The sequence below is a fragment of the Callithrix jacchus genome, chromosome 7 (assembly GCF_049354715.1).
Source record: "Callithrix jacchus isolate 240 chromosome 7, calJac240_pri, whole genome shotgun sequence".
Lineage (NCBI taxonomy): Eukaryota > Metazoa > Chordata > Mammalia > Primates > Cebidae > Callithrix > Callithrix jacchus.
In genome coordinates, this window is record NC_133508.1 from 41296640 (window position 1) to 41314653 (window position 18014).

The window sequence follows — 18014 nt, forward strand, 5'->3', positions numbered from 1 at the left end:
AAAACCTCAGCTTCCCCACACCCAGCCCAACTCTGTTCTTCTCACAACGGCCATAGCTTCCCCCACAGTCCCACTCCTGGGGGGCCAGGGAATGGGCCAAAGGCAGGGTGGGTCTCTGTACAAATGTGGGTCCCCACCCCCAGCTTGGATCCCACTGAGGGATTCCACTGGGGTCCCTGGGACAGCCCTGTATGGAAGCGGTGTGTCTGCTTCCAGGATCCCACCATGTTCCTCACCTGAGCAGCAGGCTGCCAGCCTGCAGAGAAGCAGTCACCAGCTCATCAGGATGGGGGGAGGCGTTGAACTTGGGGCTCACAACAGCCTCCCAAAGAGGTCTGTCATTCCATTTCAAAGATGAGGTGTCCGAGGTTCAGAGACACCCCGTGACTCACCGGGGTCAGGGCCTGGGAGTGAGCATGTTAAGTGAGAACCCCAGACTGGTAACCAGGAGGCGAATGGGGAAATGCTGGCTTAGTGACACAGGCAGGCTGTGTCTGTTCACAGACGCCATTGCGGATAAAGAGTGTTTCACATGCATAAGATTTCTCAGCTCTGACCACACAGAGCTAGAGGTCACCAGGAAGGGACCACATGTTAGTGCAGGCACTGGGGGCTGTTTGTGTCACCGTCCCTGGGGAAGAAGGCCAGCTGGGCACCTGCACATGCCATGCTCACTGAGCCCCACTCTGAGACAGACCAAGCCTCCCCCGCTGCCCCAGAGCCACGTCCCCACCCACAGGGTCAATGGCAGCTCATGCCACCTATGGGTTAGCCCTCCGCAGCTCACAGACCCCCGCTCCTTGCCCACCCTTCAAAAAACAGCGACTTACAACTTAACAAAGGCTAGCAACACAAAGATTTATTTGGTCTGGTCCCTCCCAGAAAGCGAGCTGTGTGTTTTTTCTGTAATGAGAGCCGACTTCTGGACAGCGTTGTGTGCTAAGAGCCCCCAGAGGGTCGGGGTGGTGTTTATAGAAGAATTTAATTATCATTGATTTCTTTTGCTCTCTCCAATCTGCGAGTTTCGACTTTGGTAACAATAATTGCTTTGCAAGTTTGTGTTGCAAATCCTGAGTCTGTCTGGCTCGAGGCAGGTCTGTGCCAAGGGGTTTGGAGCGTGTCGTTTTCCTTTTGATGCCACTGGTGGCTTCTGGACTCACTTTGATAATCAGAAGGGCTTTAAGTTATCGGAGGGAAAGGGCCGGCCATCCCCAGAAGCCCGCCAAGAGGAGCTGGAGCCCCTCCCCGGTGCCAGCACCCACGCGTGCCTGCCGCATGTGCGTATGTGTGTGCCCGCAGTGGTCAGGCTGACGCAGCCCGAGTGCAAGCAGGAGGAAGCGGTCTTCTCATGGGTTGCCTGGAGTAGGCTCTTCTGTTGAAGTCCTTACCTCCAGTGATCTGTAGTCATTCAGAATGTGTTTCACAGCCCGAGGGAGGAAAAGCAGAACCTTTGGTGCACCAAATCCTTTTCCTGGAGGTCGCTTGGCCCCTCGCTTCTCCTGGCCTAGAGATCATTGAGTGAAGCCAGAAGACAAGATATAGTTAATGTCACTCTTATTTATTAAAAATAACAATGCAGCATGAAGGCTTTGTGGGGTTTGGGTTGGAGAAGTATAAAAGTTGAACTGGGAATAGGGGCCCTGCTCCCTGGTCTTTGTCCTGACAGCTGGCTCGGGGTCTCTCTGGGACACTGCCCGGCGGAGCCTGGAGTCACTCCCTGGATGAGAGCCTGCTCAGGCTGCCGGGGGCTCCTGCTGGGCCTGAGATTCCCACCCCAGGGCTGCTGGCTTCCTGGTCTGCCTGTGTTTCTTCCTCCCCAGAGGCTCCTGCCGTCCGTCCATGTGAAGCTGGAGCACGCAGGGGAGGCAAACTTGTGTTTCCATCAGGGGCTGCAGGCGGCCCATGCCTGCCCTTTCTTTTTTAGTTTTATTTTTACGACTGGGTTTCAAAATCTCTTCTTTCTTCCTCTTCCCTCACTTTTATTACAGTCACCAAAGCAGTTACCCCTGTGGTGGCTGCAGGAGGCCTCACTGGATCCCAGGAAGGAGCTGCCGCCCGGGGCTCTGGGCTTAGGGGCCCTGGCCACCTCCCCCGGACCTGCCCATGCTCTGTTGTCTCCCTCCCGCTGGCTTCCCTGGGAGCACGGCAGGCACGGTCACAACAAGGTCCTCTCGAGGCCCCGCAGCGCACAGGGCCCGGCTGCCCTGCAGGCTCTCCTTCCTTTTGGAGCTCATGGGCTTGTTTCACACAGTGAGGCCATCAATTTCACCGGCCGCCTGTCAGCTTATTTACAACGTAGACCCCAGCTGCTCAGAGAACTCTGCTCCCTCGCAGCCCTAGGCTCACAGCTCCTCTAAATTTCAAATGGACTTCTCTGTCTGGGCCATTTATTTAGATTAGAAGCAGGAGAGGGCCACATTCAGGGCTCTCTGCAACCAAATTGAATGCACAGCCCCTCTGTGGCCCTCCCCGGCCCCAGAGCTTCACATAAGGGACCTGCTCTCCAGTTTCATGAACAAGCTTCTTTTCCGATCCCATTTTTTACCCCAGATCCCCATTGCTAGGGTTTACGAAGGAGCCGTTAGGTGGAGTTTCTGCAGGGGTCCCTGCATTTCCAAAGGAACCAGGAACTGTGTGAGCACACATGCAGACAGACAGGCAGACTGGCGGGTAGACAGGCAGGAAGGCAGACCGACAGATGGACAGACAGGCAGCTGGACAGACAGATGGACAGGCAGGCAGGCAGACAGACAAGCAGGCAGGCAGGCAGGCAGGCAGACAAGCGGGCAGACAGGCAGATGGACAGACAGGCAGGCAGACAGACAGACAAGCAGGCAGGCAGACAGACTGGCTGCTCCCACGTGCCAGAGGGGCACATGGCCCCACTGGTTGGGAAGCCTCTGGCTGGGCAGAGGCTGAAAGCTCAGACCAGCAGGTGCCTTGCATCTGGGCTGGAGACGCAGGGTCCAGGGTGTCCTTTCTCATCAGTCAGCCTCAAAAGCAGGACAGTCCTGGGTCAGGCACCACCGTTCCAGTCTAAGGCTGTATCAGGATGGGGACATGAGATGATGCTTTTGGGGTGTAATAATCCCTCCTTTCCGGGAGATTGTGTGGGACTGCTTGGGTGGGGGGCAACCAGGCAGCTCCACCCCAGCAGCTAAAAGGGCTCCTTCCTCAGCATTACTCCTCTGTGATTTCAAAGGGCGAGTGAAACAAAACCGCAGCGTCGCCCAGGGCAGGTTTTGTGGATGGTCAGTCCCAGCCAGGGCACTGCCCGTCACTGGGCTGCAGGAGGGCAGGCTGGGACCCGGGTGCCCAGAGGCAGCTCAGCTGACCCAGGGAGGAGCGGGGACTCCTGGAGAAGCCCACGGGCCAGGCCCTGGGGTTCAGGAGCAGAGAAGGCTGAGGGTCACATAGCAGGAGCTCAGGGACTCCCATTGCAAATGGTTTTTTGCCTGCCTACCTGGAGGGTGTCAGAGTGAGCCTGGCCTCCGGCAAAGGCAGGAAGGTTCAGAACTGAGTGAATGAAACCTTGCAGCAGCACCGTGGAGCTTCTCAGGACAAAGTGGGTGGGATGTGGAAACGCTGTGGCCAGGACTGGGAGAGGAGGGCCTTTCTACTGGGACTGCCTCCTGTTCTCTATGGGACCCCATCAGACTTCCTAAGTTTTACCAGGCAGCTTGGGGAACCGGGTGGTAGGGAGAGTCACAGACTCTGAGATTCCAAGGCTACCCTTGGAACGTACAAGTGCTTGTGTGCCTCTGGGATCAGATAAGCACTCCGCGGGAGTTCTGATGACCAAGAGCACACACAGGCTGTACGTGCCGGCATGGCACACATGCACATGCCAAGCGCACATGTGCAACTGAAAAGCCTGCAGTCAGGGTTCCCTCCACCGTTGCCCAGCTGGGTGCCTCTCAGTAAGGCAACCCCAGCCCCCCAGGGAGAACTTGCATCTTCACGGAGGCAGCGCACGAGCTTCTGCGGAGCCCGTGGGGTTCCTCCGCAGTCCGTCCCCGGCTCCCCCTCTTCACTTCAGGTGTGATTTTCCTGCTGTTCAGTGCACGTGTTGCTCAGCCCCAGCTCTCAGCTCTGCTCCCTGAAATGAGGGTGAACCACCCTCCCTCTCCCTGCCTGCAGGTCACACGTGTGGGGGCTGTGATGGTCCCAGCGCAAGGGCCCCCCACTGAGGGGCCACCATATGCAGCCCTCCTGTGTCACTCATCATGATGGCTTCCCGAAGCCTGGGACCTTGTCTGATAAACTCGGGGTGTTAGAGTCATGCTGCGCCTGAGGCCGAGAAGGTATCAGGAGGAAAGGGAGTCTCCTCCCAGCTCTCACACATGCATGGTGCTGGCTGGCAGCAGCCCTGCCGACCCCAGGGGGAATAAAGATGAACCCAGCCCAAGGGCTGGCAGTGCCCGAAGGGGTCAGTGTGGTCTTTGTGTCCTTAATAGGGCAGGCAGCCCCCAGCCCTCCATTGATGGATTGGCAAACTGAGGCCCCGGTTGAGCAGAGGCCCGCCCAGAGGCCCCAACCACTTCGAGGGTCCGAGGAGGACGGTCGCAGGGAGCCGGTCTCAGCCCCTCCACCTGGGAAACGGGCCCTGCCCAAGTGTCTTTCCATGGAGCAAGGCCGCCCTCTGGAGGCCGCCAGGAACACGTCACCCTCTGCCCACAGGCCTGGGGGCCAGGGAGACCCAGACAGCAGAGGGCAGGGAATGCTGGAGGGCCAGGGGCACACTCCGGCAGGATCTGCCACTCACATAACAGTAGGAGGGTGAACCCCTGCTTCTTGAGGCTGGGGCTGTTTCTAGGGACAGTTTCCCCAGGATGCCTTTAGCTCTCCAGCTCCAGAACCAGCAGCCTCCGGGCTATGGCGGGGCAACGCGGTGGACGGGGCACAAGGCAGAGGCACGAGCTCCCTTCCCACCACGCTCTGTGGCCCAGCCTGCTAGGCAGAGCCCAGGGCCTGCGCTGAGGGACGCGTGTGCCTTACAGGTGTAAGTACTGCGACCGCTCCTTCAGCATCTCCTCCAACCTCCAGCGGCACGTCCGCAACATCCACAACAAGGAGAAGCCCTTCAAGTGCCACCTGTGCAACCGCTGCTTCGGGCAGCAGACCAACCTGGACCGGCACCTCAAGAAGCACGAGCACGAGCACGAGAACGCCCCAGGTGGGCCCGCGGCAAGGAGGGGCCCAGAGCACCACGTGGGCCCGCGGAGGGGCGGGGCCCAGAGCACCACATGGCAGGCCCCACAGAGGGAAAGGGTGGGCCCGTGGCAGGGAGGGGTGTCCCAGAGCACCATGTGGGCCTGTGGTGGGAGGGGCCCAGAGCACCTACGTGGCAGGCCCCACAGAGGGGGAGGGGAAGAGCAGGGTTGGGGCGCCGGGCAGGTGTAGGCCACAGCCTACACCTCAGGAAGCCAGTAGGCACCCCTCAAACCGTGGTCATGAAAGAGAACCTGGCACTCTCCGGGTCCCTGAGAAATCCGCCTCCCTAGGAGTGCCGAAGTGCGCACTGCTCACAACTGGTTTGCTCCAGGGATGGGGGGGTTCAGTGAGATGCCACCCCTGACGCTCCCGCCCCTTCGCAGTGAGCCAGCACCCCGGGGTCCTCACAAACCACCTGGGGACCAGCGCCTCCTCTCCCACCTCAGAGTCAGACAACCACGCACTTTTAGACGAGAAAGAAGACTCTTATTTCTCGGAAATCAGAAACTTCATTGCCAATAGTGAGATGAACCAAGCATCAACGCGAACAGAGAAGCGGTAAGAAAACTAGCCCAGGCTGGGGAAGGTCTGGGCCCGGCCAGCAGCCCTGCGTGGCCACCCTCAGAGGGCGCGCACCTCACCCAGCACCACCCCTGGCTCATCCAGATAGGCACGGTGGCGGCCTCAGAGCAGAGGGTGAGCCTGGGCCCTGGGAAGCTGGGGAAGCTGTGTCTTTCACCTCAGTCCCTCCCCCGGAGAGTGAGGAGCGTAGGCACCCCTAGCTACTGACCTAACTGTTAACATGTGTGTGCAAAACGCCAGCCAGGTGACCAAGCTGCCCACAAGTTCAGCTGTGCCTCTGAAACTCAAGGACATTTTAATTTAATCTGAGGCACTAAAGGTTTCCAAACCAAAATGCTGCACCTTTAAATATACTCATGTACACACATACACGTGTACACATGCATGCACTAACAGGCACACACGTATGCATCCATGTACATGTACACATATACAGATGCACACACAGGTGCATGCATGTATACATGTGTATACATGTGCAAGTACACAAATACAGGCATGCACACACCGTGTACATATGTGACTGTCCATAGATCTACATGCATGCATGTGCACACATGCAAGTACATACATGTACTGTGTGCATGTATACATTGTGCGTGTTCAGTCGTGTGCACACATATGGCTGCCTGTGTACATAGGTGCACGGGTGTGCATGTAGACAGAGCAGCAGAACAATGGCAGAATTCAGATTCAGGAATGTTGGAGCGTGTTCTCTGCAACCTGGGACACTGGGACTCCATGGGCCTCACTTACTCTGGAGGAGCCTTCAGACACCCCAGCAGAGCTGCTTCCTGTGTCAAAGCTAACGCCAGGCCAGCTGGCAGAGAACTGAAGCTGTTCCAAACTCCAAGAGGCTTGATCCCGATTCTACAGAGGGGAAAACGAGGTCCACAAAAATGGGTGCCTTGCTCAGGCCCAGAACCTGCAGCCGGAGCCCCGCTCTTACCACACTGGCCACCGTGGTTTCAGGCTCTGTTCCCAGAGGGCCCCACTCATGCCCCACCACTTCCAGCAGGTGAAGGAGGGCCCCCTGGGAGCCCATCCCCTCCTCCAGGGCAGGCTGCGTCTTCGTATTCTTGTTCTAGGAGAGTGGGGGTACCTGGGAAAGTCACGTCCAAGCAGCGAACAAAGGAGGCAGTTGAACACTGGCCCTGGCAGAGCCACCCAAATCCGTGCCCTCCTAGGAAGGCGAGCTCACCCGCAGGGCCCTCAGTGTCTTCATCCACCAGAGCCCTGGGGGGCTCAGAGGAGGGGGCAGGCCAAGAAGCTGGCTCTGGGCCATGGTCCCCAAAGCCTTACTCCAGCCTGGTGCAACCCCAGCTGCTTGGCAGCCCCTAGCTGTCCCAGCATCCCCTGCAGGGCTCCAGGAAGAGTGACCTGAAGGGACCTGAGCTGAGGCCACGCTGAGACAGCTGCTTGGGACCCATTCGTGTTCCTGCAGCTACATGTCACACCAGTGAGCGCCCTGGGCCAGGCCTTACCTACACCCCATAGCCCTGTCCCCAGGCTCGTCCTGCTGTGAAAGACGATCCCTAAACTGCAGCTCCCAGCGCAAGGCCAGGAGAGGGACAAGTGAGGATCCTTCGATGGCATCCTTGCCAGGGTGGGCCAAGGACTGAAACCACCTGGAGGATAGCCAGGCCCCTGTGCCCCAAGCTAGGCTGGCAGCCCGGCCACACTGCAGGAGACCCACCAGGACAGGGCTGTCTCCAGGAGGAAGAGGCGTGGCCAGGCCCCCCTTCGCCTTTGCCAAGGCCCACAGTGCCCACTCCTCACAGCCCGGCGGTAGGCGGGAACAAGGGAGGCTCTCCACATCTCAGAACATATGGGCAGAGCCGGCCTCACCCAGGTCCTCAGAAGGCCTGTCCTGCTGAGGCGAGGTCCCCAGGTCCAGCTGGCCTCGTCCTGAGAGCCCCCACATCAGTTGAAAATGAGAACAGGGCAAGATGGACGGAGGTAGCCAGTCCCTGGGGTGGCGAGCATGTTCCCCAGGCCTCCTGCAGAACCAGCAGCCCCCGGCCTCCGTTCCCTGGGCCTCCTGCAGAACTGGGCCCCATCAGTGAGAATACAGGCCTACCGGCCTCCTGGCCCTGCAGCCCGATGAACCCCTGAGTTACATTCTGCCCCCCAACATTCCCATGTGGAAGTCTCACCCCCAGTGCCTCAGAACGAGACTCTCGTCAGAGCTAAGGTGGTTAAGGAGGGGTTTAAACTGAGCCACACTGGGTAGAGTGGGCCAAATCCAGTGGCACCAATGGCCTTGAAGAAATGGGGAACTGGAGAAAAACACACGCAGAGGAGGAGGCCGCGGGAAGACAGGGCGGAGGTCAGGGCGATGTGTCTCCCAGTCAAGGGCCGCCTAAGAGGCCACGGAGGGCCAGCGGCCTCGGGAGCTGGAGAGAGGCCAGGGACAGATTGTCCCACAGAGCCTCAGAAGGAGCCCGCCCTGCCCTCGCCTGGGTCTGGGACTTGTGGCCTCAGAGCTATGAAGTCTCCATGGCCGTGTCTTCAGGCTCCCAGTCTGTGGGGCGCGTTTTGGGCAGCTCTGGGAAATGGCCTGTCCTCCCTGTGAGCTGAATCTGTCGCTGGGCCATTCTGAGTCCATGCCAGACACTCCCCTCCTCGACACTAGAAAGCCCCTGGCCAGCTGGCAGGTAGTCCATGCAGACCGCGTGGGCCATGAGGTGAGCTCTCACGGCACACGCGAGCAGCCTGGACTCTCACTCCTCTGCCGTCTCATCCTGTCTTCAGCGTGGACAGGGAGGGGCAGGTCCTTGGGTCATCGAGGGGGCACAGGCCCCAAAGACGGAACCTCACCTGAGGGCACCTCACCAGCAGCCAGGGTGAGAAGCAGGGCCCAGGTCCCAGAGGCCCCAGGGCCGAGGAGATGGGTGTGTGTGTACAGGACACTCCCGTCCCCAACACAAGCAACCAGGACCAAGGAAACGTCCTCAAGGCCTGAAACCTGCTGAGGTTCCATCCGTCCTGGAAGGCAGGAAGACAAGATGGAGACAGTGTCCATGGAGAGCCAGGAAGTGAGGGCCTCCCAAGCCCAGTTCTGTGCATGCAGGCGAGTCCCAGACACGGAGGTTGATCGCTCGGAGACACTGTCACTTTCTTGCTTTGATGCCAAGAGTAGGACGCCTGCATCTCCCTCAGACCGTGGGCACCTCCCAGGGTGGGGGGCAGTGCCCCCTCAAGGAGTAAGGACAAGGAGTGGCCCTGGTGCCCTGAGCGTGGGCAGTCAAGGAACTGTGTATCCTCCCTTTGCTTGGGCCCCTCTGCCAGCGTGTCCAGCAGGTGTTCCCTCGGCTCTACTGGGGCCCAGCCCACCCAGGACACAGCTCTTGGTCCTCAACTTGAAGAAGAGCCAAACTCCAGTGGCTCTTTCTAAAAGAAAGGACAACGCTCAGCCACACCCACGCACGCTTTAGGTTTTTGTTTTATTTTTTAATACTGAGGAACAAGAGTCAGGGGTCGTGCTGGGCTGCAGTGACCCTGAGGGAAGTGAGAAAGGCTCTGGGCAGCAGGAGAGTCCCCTGCAGTCCTGGCTGACAGCAGGCTTCGGGCCCTCCCTCTCCAGATCCCACATATCCCTCCGGGGTCCCCACCTCTCGGGTGGGTGCCCACCTCCTCAAGTTGTCAGCCTCAAATCCTCCACCCCAAGCCTGCCCTGAGGGTGCCCCTCATGCAGTGTATACATGGCTGTACATGTGCAGGTGCATAAATACAGGCACGCATGTGCACACGTGTATATAACATGCACACATGTCTGCACAGATCTAAACACATGCATATGCACACAGGAGTACGCACATACAGTGTGTGCATATGTACATGGGTGCATATACAGTCATGTGCATACATGGAGATGCAACACACATGCTGCTTGGCCAGTGCAGGGCCAGCTTCCCCACAGGGCTGTTCACTGCTTCCTCCCGTATCCCACCCTCGTCCTGGTGTCCTCCTGGGCATAGCAGCCCCCACTGCTGGGCCTTGCCCCCTCTCACAACCTGGAGCGCTGATACTCCTCTCCTGGGACCGCCCCAAGGCCTCCGTGAGTGTCACTCTGCAGAGTCAGTAGCTGGGCCCAGGGACCCGTGGGAGCTCCCTCAGGAAGAGGGCTCAGGGTCTTGGGGGAGGCAGCGGGGAGCCGAATCACCAGCCTTTGGGGGGGTCCATGGCAAGGAGAGAGACCCCTGAATTGGCCCATCTCCTGTGTCATTTCAGGCCGGAGATCCAGGATGTGGACAGCAGCGCCCAGTGTCCAGGCTTAGCCAGCGAGAAGCAGGAGGATGTGGAGGAGGAGGAGGATGACGAGCTGGAGGAGGACGATGAGGACAGCCTCGCCGGGAAGTCGCAGGACGACACCGTGTCCCCTGCACCTGAGCCCCAGGCCACCTACGAGGATGAGGAGGACGAGGAGCCACCCGCCTCCCTGGCGGTGGGCTTCGACCACACCCGAAGGTAGGGGCAGCCGTGTGCTCCAGGACGGGTTGGGAGGGAACATGGACATCCATCACAGGTGGGACCCCCCTTCTTCAGCCACTCGTGAGCCCATCCCAGGCTCAGCCACTGCTCCGACACAGCCACCTGAGGGCCTCCACACACAGGCCAGGGCAAGGCTGGGCTGGGGCAAGAGGATCGGGGCCTCAGCCCCCACTCACCCCAGGGGCCCTGGAGGCTGGAAGCAGAGTGCAGAGGGGAGGCATTTCCCCGCACTGAGCTGACAGAGAGGCCCCAGTCCTGCAACACAGCTGCCTGTCAGCCTAGAACAGTGTGCGCAGCACCCAGCGGGCTGTGGGCACAGAGGCCAAGCACCGACCATTCTGTGGCGGCCAGGGCCACTTCCCCACGTCCTCAGTGCTTGCCACCAACATGGGCGACACTACTAGCATCCCACATCCCGCTAGAGAGGCCTTCAGAGGTGGCCTTTCCTCCCCAGCCTGGATGCTGTCCCTGAGTCCTGGGAGAGGGGACCCTGGGCCTCTCTGAGCTGCCTGGGGTCTCAGAATCGAGGCCCCCTTCTCAACCCTCCACCCACAAGACCTGAGCACCCTGCCTGCTGCCTGATGCCTGCACACACACTCACCCCCGCCTGCCCCCGCCCTCTGTCCGTGCACTGTCCTGCATCCGTGTGGCTTCCCATCCAGGTGTCCATGTGTCCATGTGTCTGTCTCCCTGTGCATGTGGCTGGTGGAGATGCAGCAGTGTCAGGGGGCGGCCGAGGCCAGGCGGCTAACAGCAGGCCCCCTCTCCCCGGTCATTGGCGCAGGTGTACTGAGGACCACGAAGGCGGGCTGTTAGCTTTGGAGCCGATGCCGACTTTTGGGAAGGGGCTGGACCTCCGCAGAGCAGCTGAGGAAGCATTTGAAGTTAAAGATGTGCTTAATTCCACCCTAGATTCTGAGGCTTTAAAACATACACTGTGCAGGCAGGCTAAGAACCAGGTAGGTACCCGCCAGGGCCCCGCCCCCACCCCACCTGGCCTCCTCCACCAGAGGACACCCAGCACTCACCTCCCGCTGAGGCCCTCCCAGGCCTGGGAAGCTCAGGTCACTGCCAGCCCCCTCACCCTGCATCTGCCAGAGAGGCCCCAGCGACCACCACCCCCCAAAAGCTGGGGCGCAGCAGGGAGGGGCTGAGAGCCCATGACCCTGACAGGGCCCTCACGAGGGAGCTCTGATGACCCTCGTGGGACCCTCACGAGGGAGCTCCCTCATGGACATGGCAGCTCACCTTCCTGTGGTCCTCAGTGAGAAAGGTCCGTGAGCAGGTTTCCGGCTGCCCAGCCACCTCCATCTCCCACCCTCTCTGATCTGGGCCCCAGTGGCCTGCAGCCCAGGCTTTTCCCAGAGTGGTCTCTGCTTCCAGCTGGAGCTGTGAGGTCAGCGAGGGCACCAGGCTCCACCCCAGGTGCTTCTCGGCTCCTCTCCTTATGGCAGGTGTCCCTGTTTCTCTCCAGCCTGTAGGGACTCGGGGTCTTGGTCAGGTCTCCACAGCACTCCCAGAGGGAACAGGCCCACCCCAGGTCTCAGCCAAAGCCATCTGCGTGTCTGTCTTTGTCTTTTCACTAATTCTGTCTGGAGTGTTAACTCTGGTGGGACAGTGTTGGGCTTCCCCCGGTTCCTGCCCTCAACCCGCACACAATGCTACCCAGGTCCCGTCCCCACCTGCCCTTCAACTGGGGCAGAAGGATGTCCTCTGCACTGCCTAACGCCTGGGAACACATATGTACTTCCTAACAATGGCCCTGGCCCAGAAATGCTGCCCATCCCTGACAGAGAGGCAGCTCTTCGTGTTCCCACAGTCACCAAAACTGGCATCTCCGGGCAGGGTGGATCTTGTTCACTCCAATTCCTGGGGCCCCTCAGACATGTGTCTGTAGTTTCTGCTGATCTCCAGGTGAAAATTTCAGGGGGAGAGGTGGGAAGGAGAGGAGGCTTCGAGGGGGAGCACCAAGCAGTCCAGGAAGCACGTGTGCACAGGAGGCCCCTCACCAGCACCCCAGGGTCCTGGCATCCCTCGGGGCAGGGGCAGCCCTCCTCCCTCCCGCTGTCACCCCTGCTCACGTCTTCCTCTTCCAGGCTGGGGGAAGAATCTGGGCCTCTTAGTCTCTTTTGCTTCCTCTGGCCCCTGTGGACCAGGGTGAGGTCAAGTCAGGCCAGGGCCTCGGGAAGCTGGGAACAGATGAGGCAAGGCCCCACCTGTCCCAGACGGCCAGCCCTGCCCCCTCGATTACCTGCCTGTTCGGAACGGCCAGCCCTGCCCCCATGCTCACCTGCCTGTCCTGTGTGTGTGTGTCATCCCTCCCCACCAGGCATATGCAATGATGCTGTCTCTTTCCGAAGACACTCCTCTCCACACCCCCTCCCAGGGCTCCCTGGACGCTTGGTTGAACATCACAGGAGCTACGTCGGAGTCTGGAGCATTTCACCCCATCAACCACCTCTGACGAGCTGGGCGGCCGAGGGCCAGCAGCCAGAGCGAGGGCACCAGCCTCGGAGGACGGAGGTGGGCGGGGCCCCGGAGAACCCTGTCCCTGTGTGTGACCACTCCTCAGCGTCCTCCCCACCTGCCATGCTTCATTCTGACTTTTCCAATGGAAACTCAGACCCTGAAAGTCCCTAAAGCAGACGTAGTCTCACCATCTCCCAGAATTGGTCTTGAGAACACTTGAGTGGCAGGGGGCCATCCAGGGACAGCCCACGGAGCTGCATCGAAGAACCAGCTAGTGGGCAGGTGGACGTACCACTGAGACAGAAGCTGGCGGCTGGTGGCCACGGCCATGGCCGGGTGCCTACGTGGGGCCTCGGAAGGGAATGGATAGACGGGTGTGCTCAAAAGAGATCACTCGTGTGATTTTTATAATGAAATGACAAGAATAACCCTTTTGGTAATTGTATTGACTACAGAGTCTATTTAAGCATGTGGTTTAAAAATAGACAGTATTTTTTAAAAATCAAAAAATGACTTGCAAATTGTTTTTTAAAAGTAATTTTGCATTGCTTTGAAATTTGAGCTCATTTGCAAACCCGAGTCTGCCTAGGAACATGCACTGTGCCTGGGTGTGTTCTTTATACTGTAGATAATGGAGAAATTTTCTATCTCTGTCCTTATTTGTATAAGCCAAGGTGACACTGGGTACCCCAAGGCAGAACAAGGGGCGTGGGGCTATGCCCATGAACCATGCAGACGGCCGAGGAAGTCTCAGGGTGCCCTGGGCTGCAGGCCTGCCCGAGGCTGGGATGGAAAGCATGCCTGCCACCACGTGACATGGAATCGGTGCCAGGGCCACCACGTGAGCTTCAGAGGAATCCACTGGCCCCCACCCAAGACCCCTAAATTTTTGGGGGAAGTCGAGGGTCCCTGGCTTCGGTCTACCATGCAGAGGTGTGGCCAGGCACCCATCTTCCTTCACTCCTCTGTCCCTGCCTCACTCAGCCACTGCACACTGGACCCCACCGCTGTCTTCTGAAGGCAGGGCATTGGCCACGTTCCAGGCCTCTCACCTCCCACCTGACCCCAGCACTCCAGTGTCCTCCCCGTGGCTGCCCTGAGCGGCAGTCCCAGCAGATCACTCCGGGCTGCCAAGCCGCACCTGTGCCTGAGACTCTGGATGGACGACACAGTCCCCACTTCGCTCTTCGTGCGGGTCCTTGGCAAGACACGGCTCGAGAGCAGAAGGGCGTCGGGGGAACCTGCCGCAAGGAGCAGAGACAGCCCAGCCCCGGGGCCCGACCACCTCCCTCTCGGACAAAACTTCTCCACTCAGATGGGCTTTAAATTATTCCCATAGGGGCCAATTTCAAATGATAATTTTTTTCCCTGATGGAATTTACCTTAATCTGTATATAACTTGTAATTTTTTTCTAATTCATTTCTTTTCTTATTTTATTTCCTCCTTAACAGTATTTTTGGCATTAGACATTCTTATTGTGAAGAAATAATGTTAATATAAGTATCTGGTGAAGGACCAAAACCGTGTACTAAGGTTGTGTGTTGTGTGGGAGTGGGACGATTTGTAATGTGCCAAATACCCCCGTCCCCCCCACGAATCCTGCTGTCACTGCTGCCGTTTACCAGACAATCATATGTTTTTGTTAAATTTGCGTTTCAGTTGCATTTGCATTTAAGACAAGTGTTCTATTTATTTCTTTTATTGTTTGGAAGAAAAAATAATGATAGTGTCCCAACAAGAAGAGAAAAAACAATTGCCCGAGTTGCCCTTAAAGCAGAGCGTAAATACAGACGGGAGTGGTGCCACCTTGGTGTGGCTTTGTGTCACGTGTGGACATCTCAGGCTGTCCCCAGGGGTGACAGGAAATGTCTTGGCTGCTCCAGGCCAAAAGACAATCGTCTCTGTGGGTGTCGGGTGGTCCAGGCTGGCACTGAAGACGTCATGGGGAGGCTCCTGAGGGCAGCTCGACCCAACGGATCACAGTGAAAGGGATTCCTCCCACGCCGGATCTGCACAACGTGGCAAGACGAGACCCCACCTGTGTGTGCACTGGGGCCACGAGACCCCCACCTGTGCGTGCGCTGGGGCCATGTGCTGGCTGGGGCGACCCCCCCAGGGCAGCGGGGCAGCTGCCTGCAGAAGAGCCAGCCGGCGTGTCGGGAAGGATTCAGGATCTGCAAACAGCCGCTCAGCCTCCTGATGCGTTTCCGCAGCATCCTGTGGGTCAGACCCCCCAGGTACCGCGTGGGAGTCTCCGCTTTCCCTTGATCTAGGTGGGGTTCTTGTAAAAGTTCAACCTCAGACATAAACACCCCATTTCTGTAAACCCAAATTATATGATTTCTTCTGCGAAAGAGTAAAGTGTGTGCTTTTTTTGCGATGTGGCCCCGTCTCTCTGAAGTGGGACGTTGGGACGGACGGAGCCCTCAGCACGTCTTTTAGGCAGGAGCAGAACAGGGAGGGGCAGCCCTTCCGTTGCTCTCCGGATCCCCATCCCGTCCTGCCGTTTCCAGCTGTCTTCCTAAGCATCCTGTCTTCTCTCTGCATTCTTTCCTTCCACCCTTCCCGAGCCCTGGCTGCACATCTTCAGTCGTGTATTCTTGTCCCCCTGAAAATGATAGCAGGCCATTTCTCCTGAGCATCAGCCCCCCAGGCCCCAGCTCTTGGCATTTTCAGGAGGCCCTGTTTTTAGAGCGCCTGACAGAGCACTTACTTCCTGGGCTGGTGCACCCTGAAACATGGCCCCAACACTCAGCGTGGCCCCAGGCCCAGTGAGCCCCGCACTCCCGGCTTTGCTCTGCCCAGCAGAATTGGCGCCTGGAGATGGCAAGGGCCAGGGAGCTTGGCCCAGGTGTGAGAATTCGGAGATGCTGGCCTCCAGCTGTCACCACACCGTAATGGGACCATGGGACTGTGTGGTATGGACGGGGTTGTGACGGGGCAGCCGGCTGTGTCCGTGGCTAGGGTCAAGGCTGCAAGCCAGGGGTCCCACCAGGCCACGTCTGCCCAGGGCCCTTCCATTCCACCTGAATGCTGTCCCAATGCTTACTCCTTGGATTGTGGCCCCTCCATCCCCCAAGTGGAAATTCCAAAGGAGGCCACCTTGCCCCTGCCCTCCGCTGCTCCTCAGACCCCAGCCCTCAGCGAGCCGATGTCCCCACCCCGTTCCTGCTTTCATTCCCAGGTTGGGCACGTGGGGTTGCTCCTCTGTGGGTCCAGCAGACCTTTCACGAGTGGTACCCGAGATGTCACTGACTCCAACCCAGAGGGGCAAGCCCCTGCACCCTGCCTGGGGCCCTGGGGTGTGGAGCAGTGACAGGTGGGCATGGTGTGTCCTGTAAGACTGCCCAGCTGCAGAGGCCTTCCTTTACGAGGCCACTGCCCATCCAGACCCTGATTGGCCAAGACTTCCACATCCCCTGAGTCTGACCCTGGAAATCGCAAGGGCCCTAGAGTCTTCTACCTTCCCGCTTCCCCGTGAGCATCTGCAAAGCACTTGCCTGAATACATATCATGTGTTTTAGACTCGAAGCCTCGAAGCACTGGATTGTGGTTCCCTGCCCCTCTGTCCCCCGTCCCCCTGCCCAAGTGACTGAAACCTACTGAGCTATATTCACTGTGCTGTCCTGGGGGAGGGAGAGGAGAGCTCCCCTGCACTGCAGCCTGGTGGGGGAGGGCAACGCTCCCCTCCCAGCCAGGGACGCCAGGACACAGCTGCTCCTGGCCAGTGGAGGTCAGCCGGGTATCAAAAGCCATGAAACTGTGTCTCTGTAGCAGTGAGTGATACTGTGACGAAAATGTTCTTGCGTTCTTCCGAGAAGGGTTCCTCTGCTCCTTCCATTCCATTGTTGTGTTTGTTTTGTTCTTTTCTGTCACAGATTCGTATTACCACTTTTGGAAAAAATAAAATAAATAAAAGGCAGCTTGAGTTTCCAAACGTGCAATTTACTTGTGAACAAAAGTCACTCTAACAGTCGCCTTCGGTGCCGCGTGCATCGCCTCTGCTCTTTCAGCCCGAGGGCTGAGCCCTGGTGTCAGAACCCGTAACTTAAAGCGTGTGTGTGCACACTGACGTTGTCCCTTATGGTATATGGAGAGGATCCTGGCAGAGTCACAGGCCTGTGCGGCCCGCCACCTTTTGCCGTTGTTACGTTACAGATTTAGTTTTGTTTTTGTTTTTTTTTTTTCTTTTAGAACTGTATAGCGTTGAAAAAGAAATCAAATATAAATGTCTGGTTTTCATATAATGTTTAAAAAAGACCATTGAGAAGGAGACTGGCGCTCACCCCGTGTCCCCCTTGATTGTAAATTGCTTCTGTTCTGTTTAGAAGTGAACCGTGCATGACTCCTGCTTAAGCGGTCATTATCGTGTCTGTTGGTGAAATTTTTATTAAAAGGAAAATTCCGTAGATGCACTTACTGAATATGTGATTAGGACCCACGTCCAAGACTAGGAGTCCTGAACTGCCAACGCAGAAGAGGTGCAGTTCCCAGCTAATATGGAAATCGCTGTGGGAGAAGGATGGAGGAGACGTGTAGGGAATCATTGAAATAACAATGTTGCAAATTTCATTCTGATGCTTGTGATAAAGACAAATGTACTTGTGTAGAGACATTTCCTGAAGATGAAGCCTAGGAGAAGCTGATTGTGAGGTTAATGCTGTAGAATAGGCCTGTATACCAAATGTAATCTTTCTGATGCTACAATGAATTTATACATGAGATTGATATGCAATAAATCCGTGTGCTTTTCTAAGTCTCGGTGCCCGAGAGCTTCATTGAGGGACAGGCCCCAGGCCTGTGGAAGGGAGAGGAGGAGCGAGCGGGGGCTTTGCCAAGGTCCAGGATCTCTCTGGCCTTGACTGAGGGGTCCCAGGGCCAGGCCCTGATGCCCAGGGAGCTTTGCTCCCTCCACCCTCCAGGGCAGGCTCCTGGCTATTCCCATTTTCCAGAAAAGAACAAGCTCAGGAAGTCATCGATGCCCTAGATGGCCCTTCAGTGACCACAGTGACCTGCAGGTATGTCTCTCCCCAAAGCAGGACGGCCTCCAGATGCAGCAGTCTCCAGTGTGTCCCCCGGCTGTCCCCGCCTCCAGGTGCCAGGGACCCAGGGATCACCCCACAGGCCTCCTGGGGATGCAGCCTTCCCTCTTAGAAGTGCTGGGGTAACCCATCTTCCACAGCAGCAGGCACCGGTTTCATGGCAGACCGTTTTTCCGTAGACCAGGGGAGGGATGGTTTGGGGATGACTCAGG

The 18014-nt window shown here is 58.0% G+C and overlaps 1 protein-coding gene across 8 annotated transcripts in view; it reads left to right on the forward strand.

Moving 5' to 3' along the window:
- Window positions 1-17516, forward strand: part of PRDM16 (PR/SET domain 16) — a 355130-nt gene extending 337614 nt beyond the window's left edge. For 4 of the 8 annotated variants that reach the window (XM_078330119.1, XM_078330122.1, XM_078330120.1 and 1 more), the window contains exons 13-17: window positions 5001-5176; window positions 5598-5772; window positions 10030-10266; window positions 11075-11249; window positions 12620-17516. In XM_078330119.1, coding sequence (XP_078186245.1) covers window positions 5001-5176; window positions 5598-5772; window positions 10030-10266; window positions 11075-11249; window positions 12620-12754 — 898 coding nt within the window. In that variant the 3' untranslated portion in view covers window positions 12755-17516. The remainder of the gene's footprint in view (window positions 1-5000; window positions 5177-5597; window positions 5773-10029; window positions 10267-11074; window positions 11250-12619) is intronic. The other 4 variants (XM_078330124.1, XM_078330126.1, XM_078330125.1 and 1 more) reach the window with 1 other exon arrangement.
- The last annotated feature ends 498 nt before the right edge of the window (window positions 17517-18014 follow it).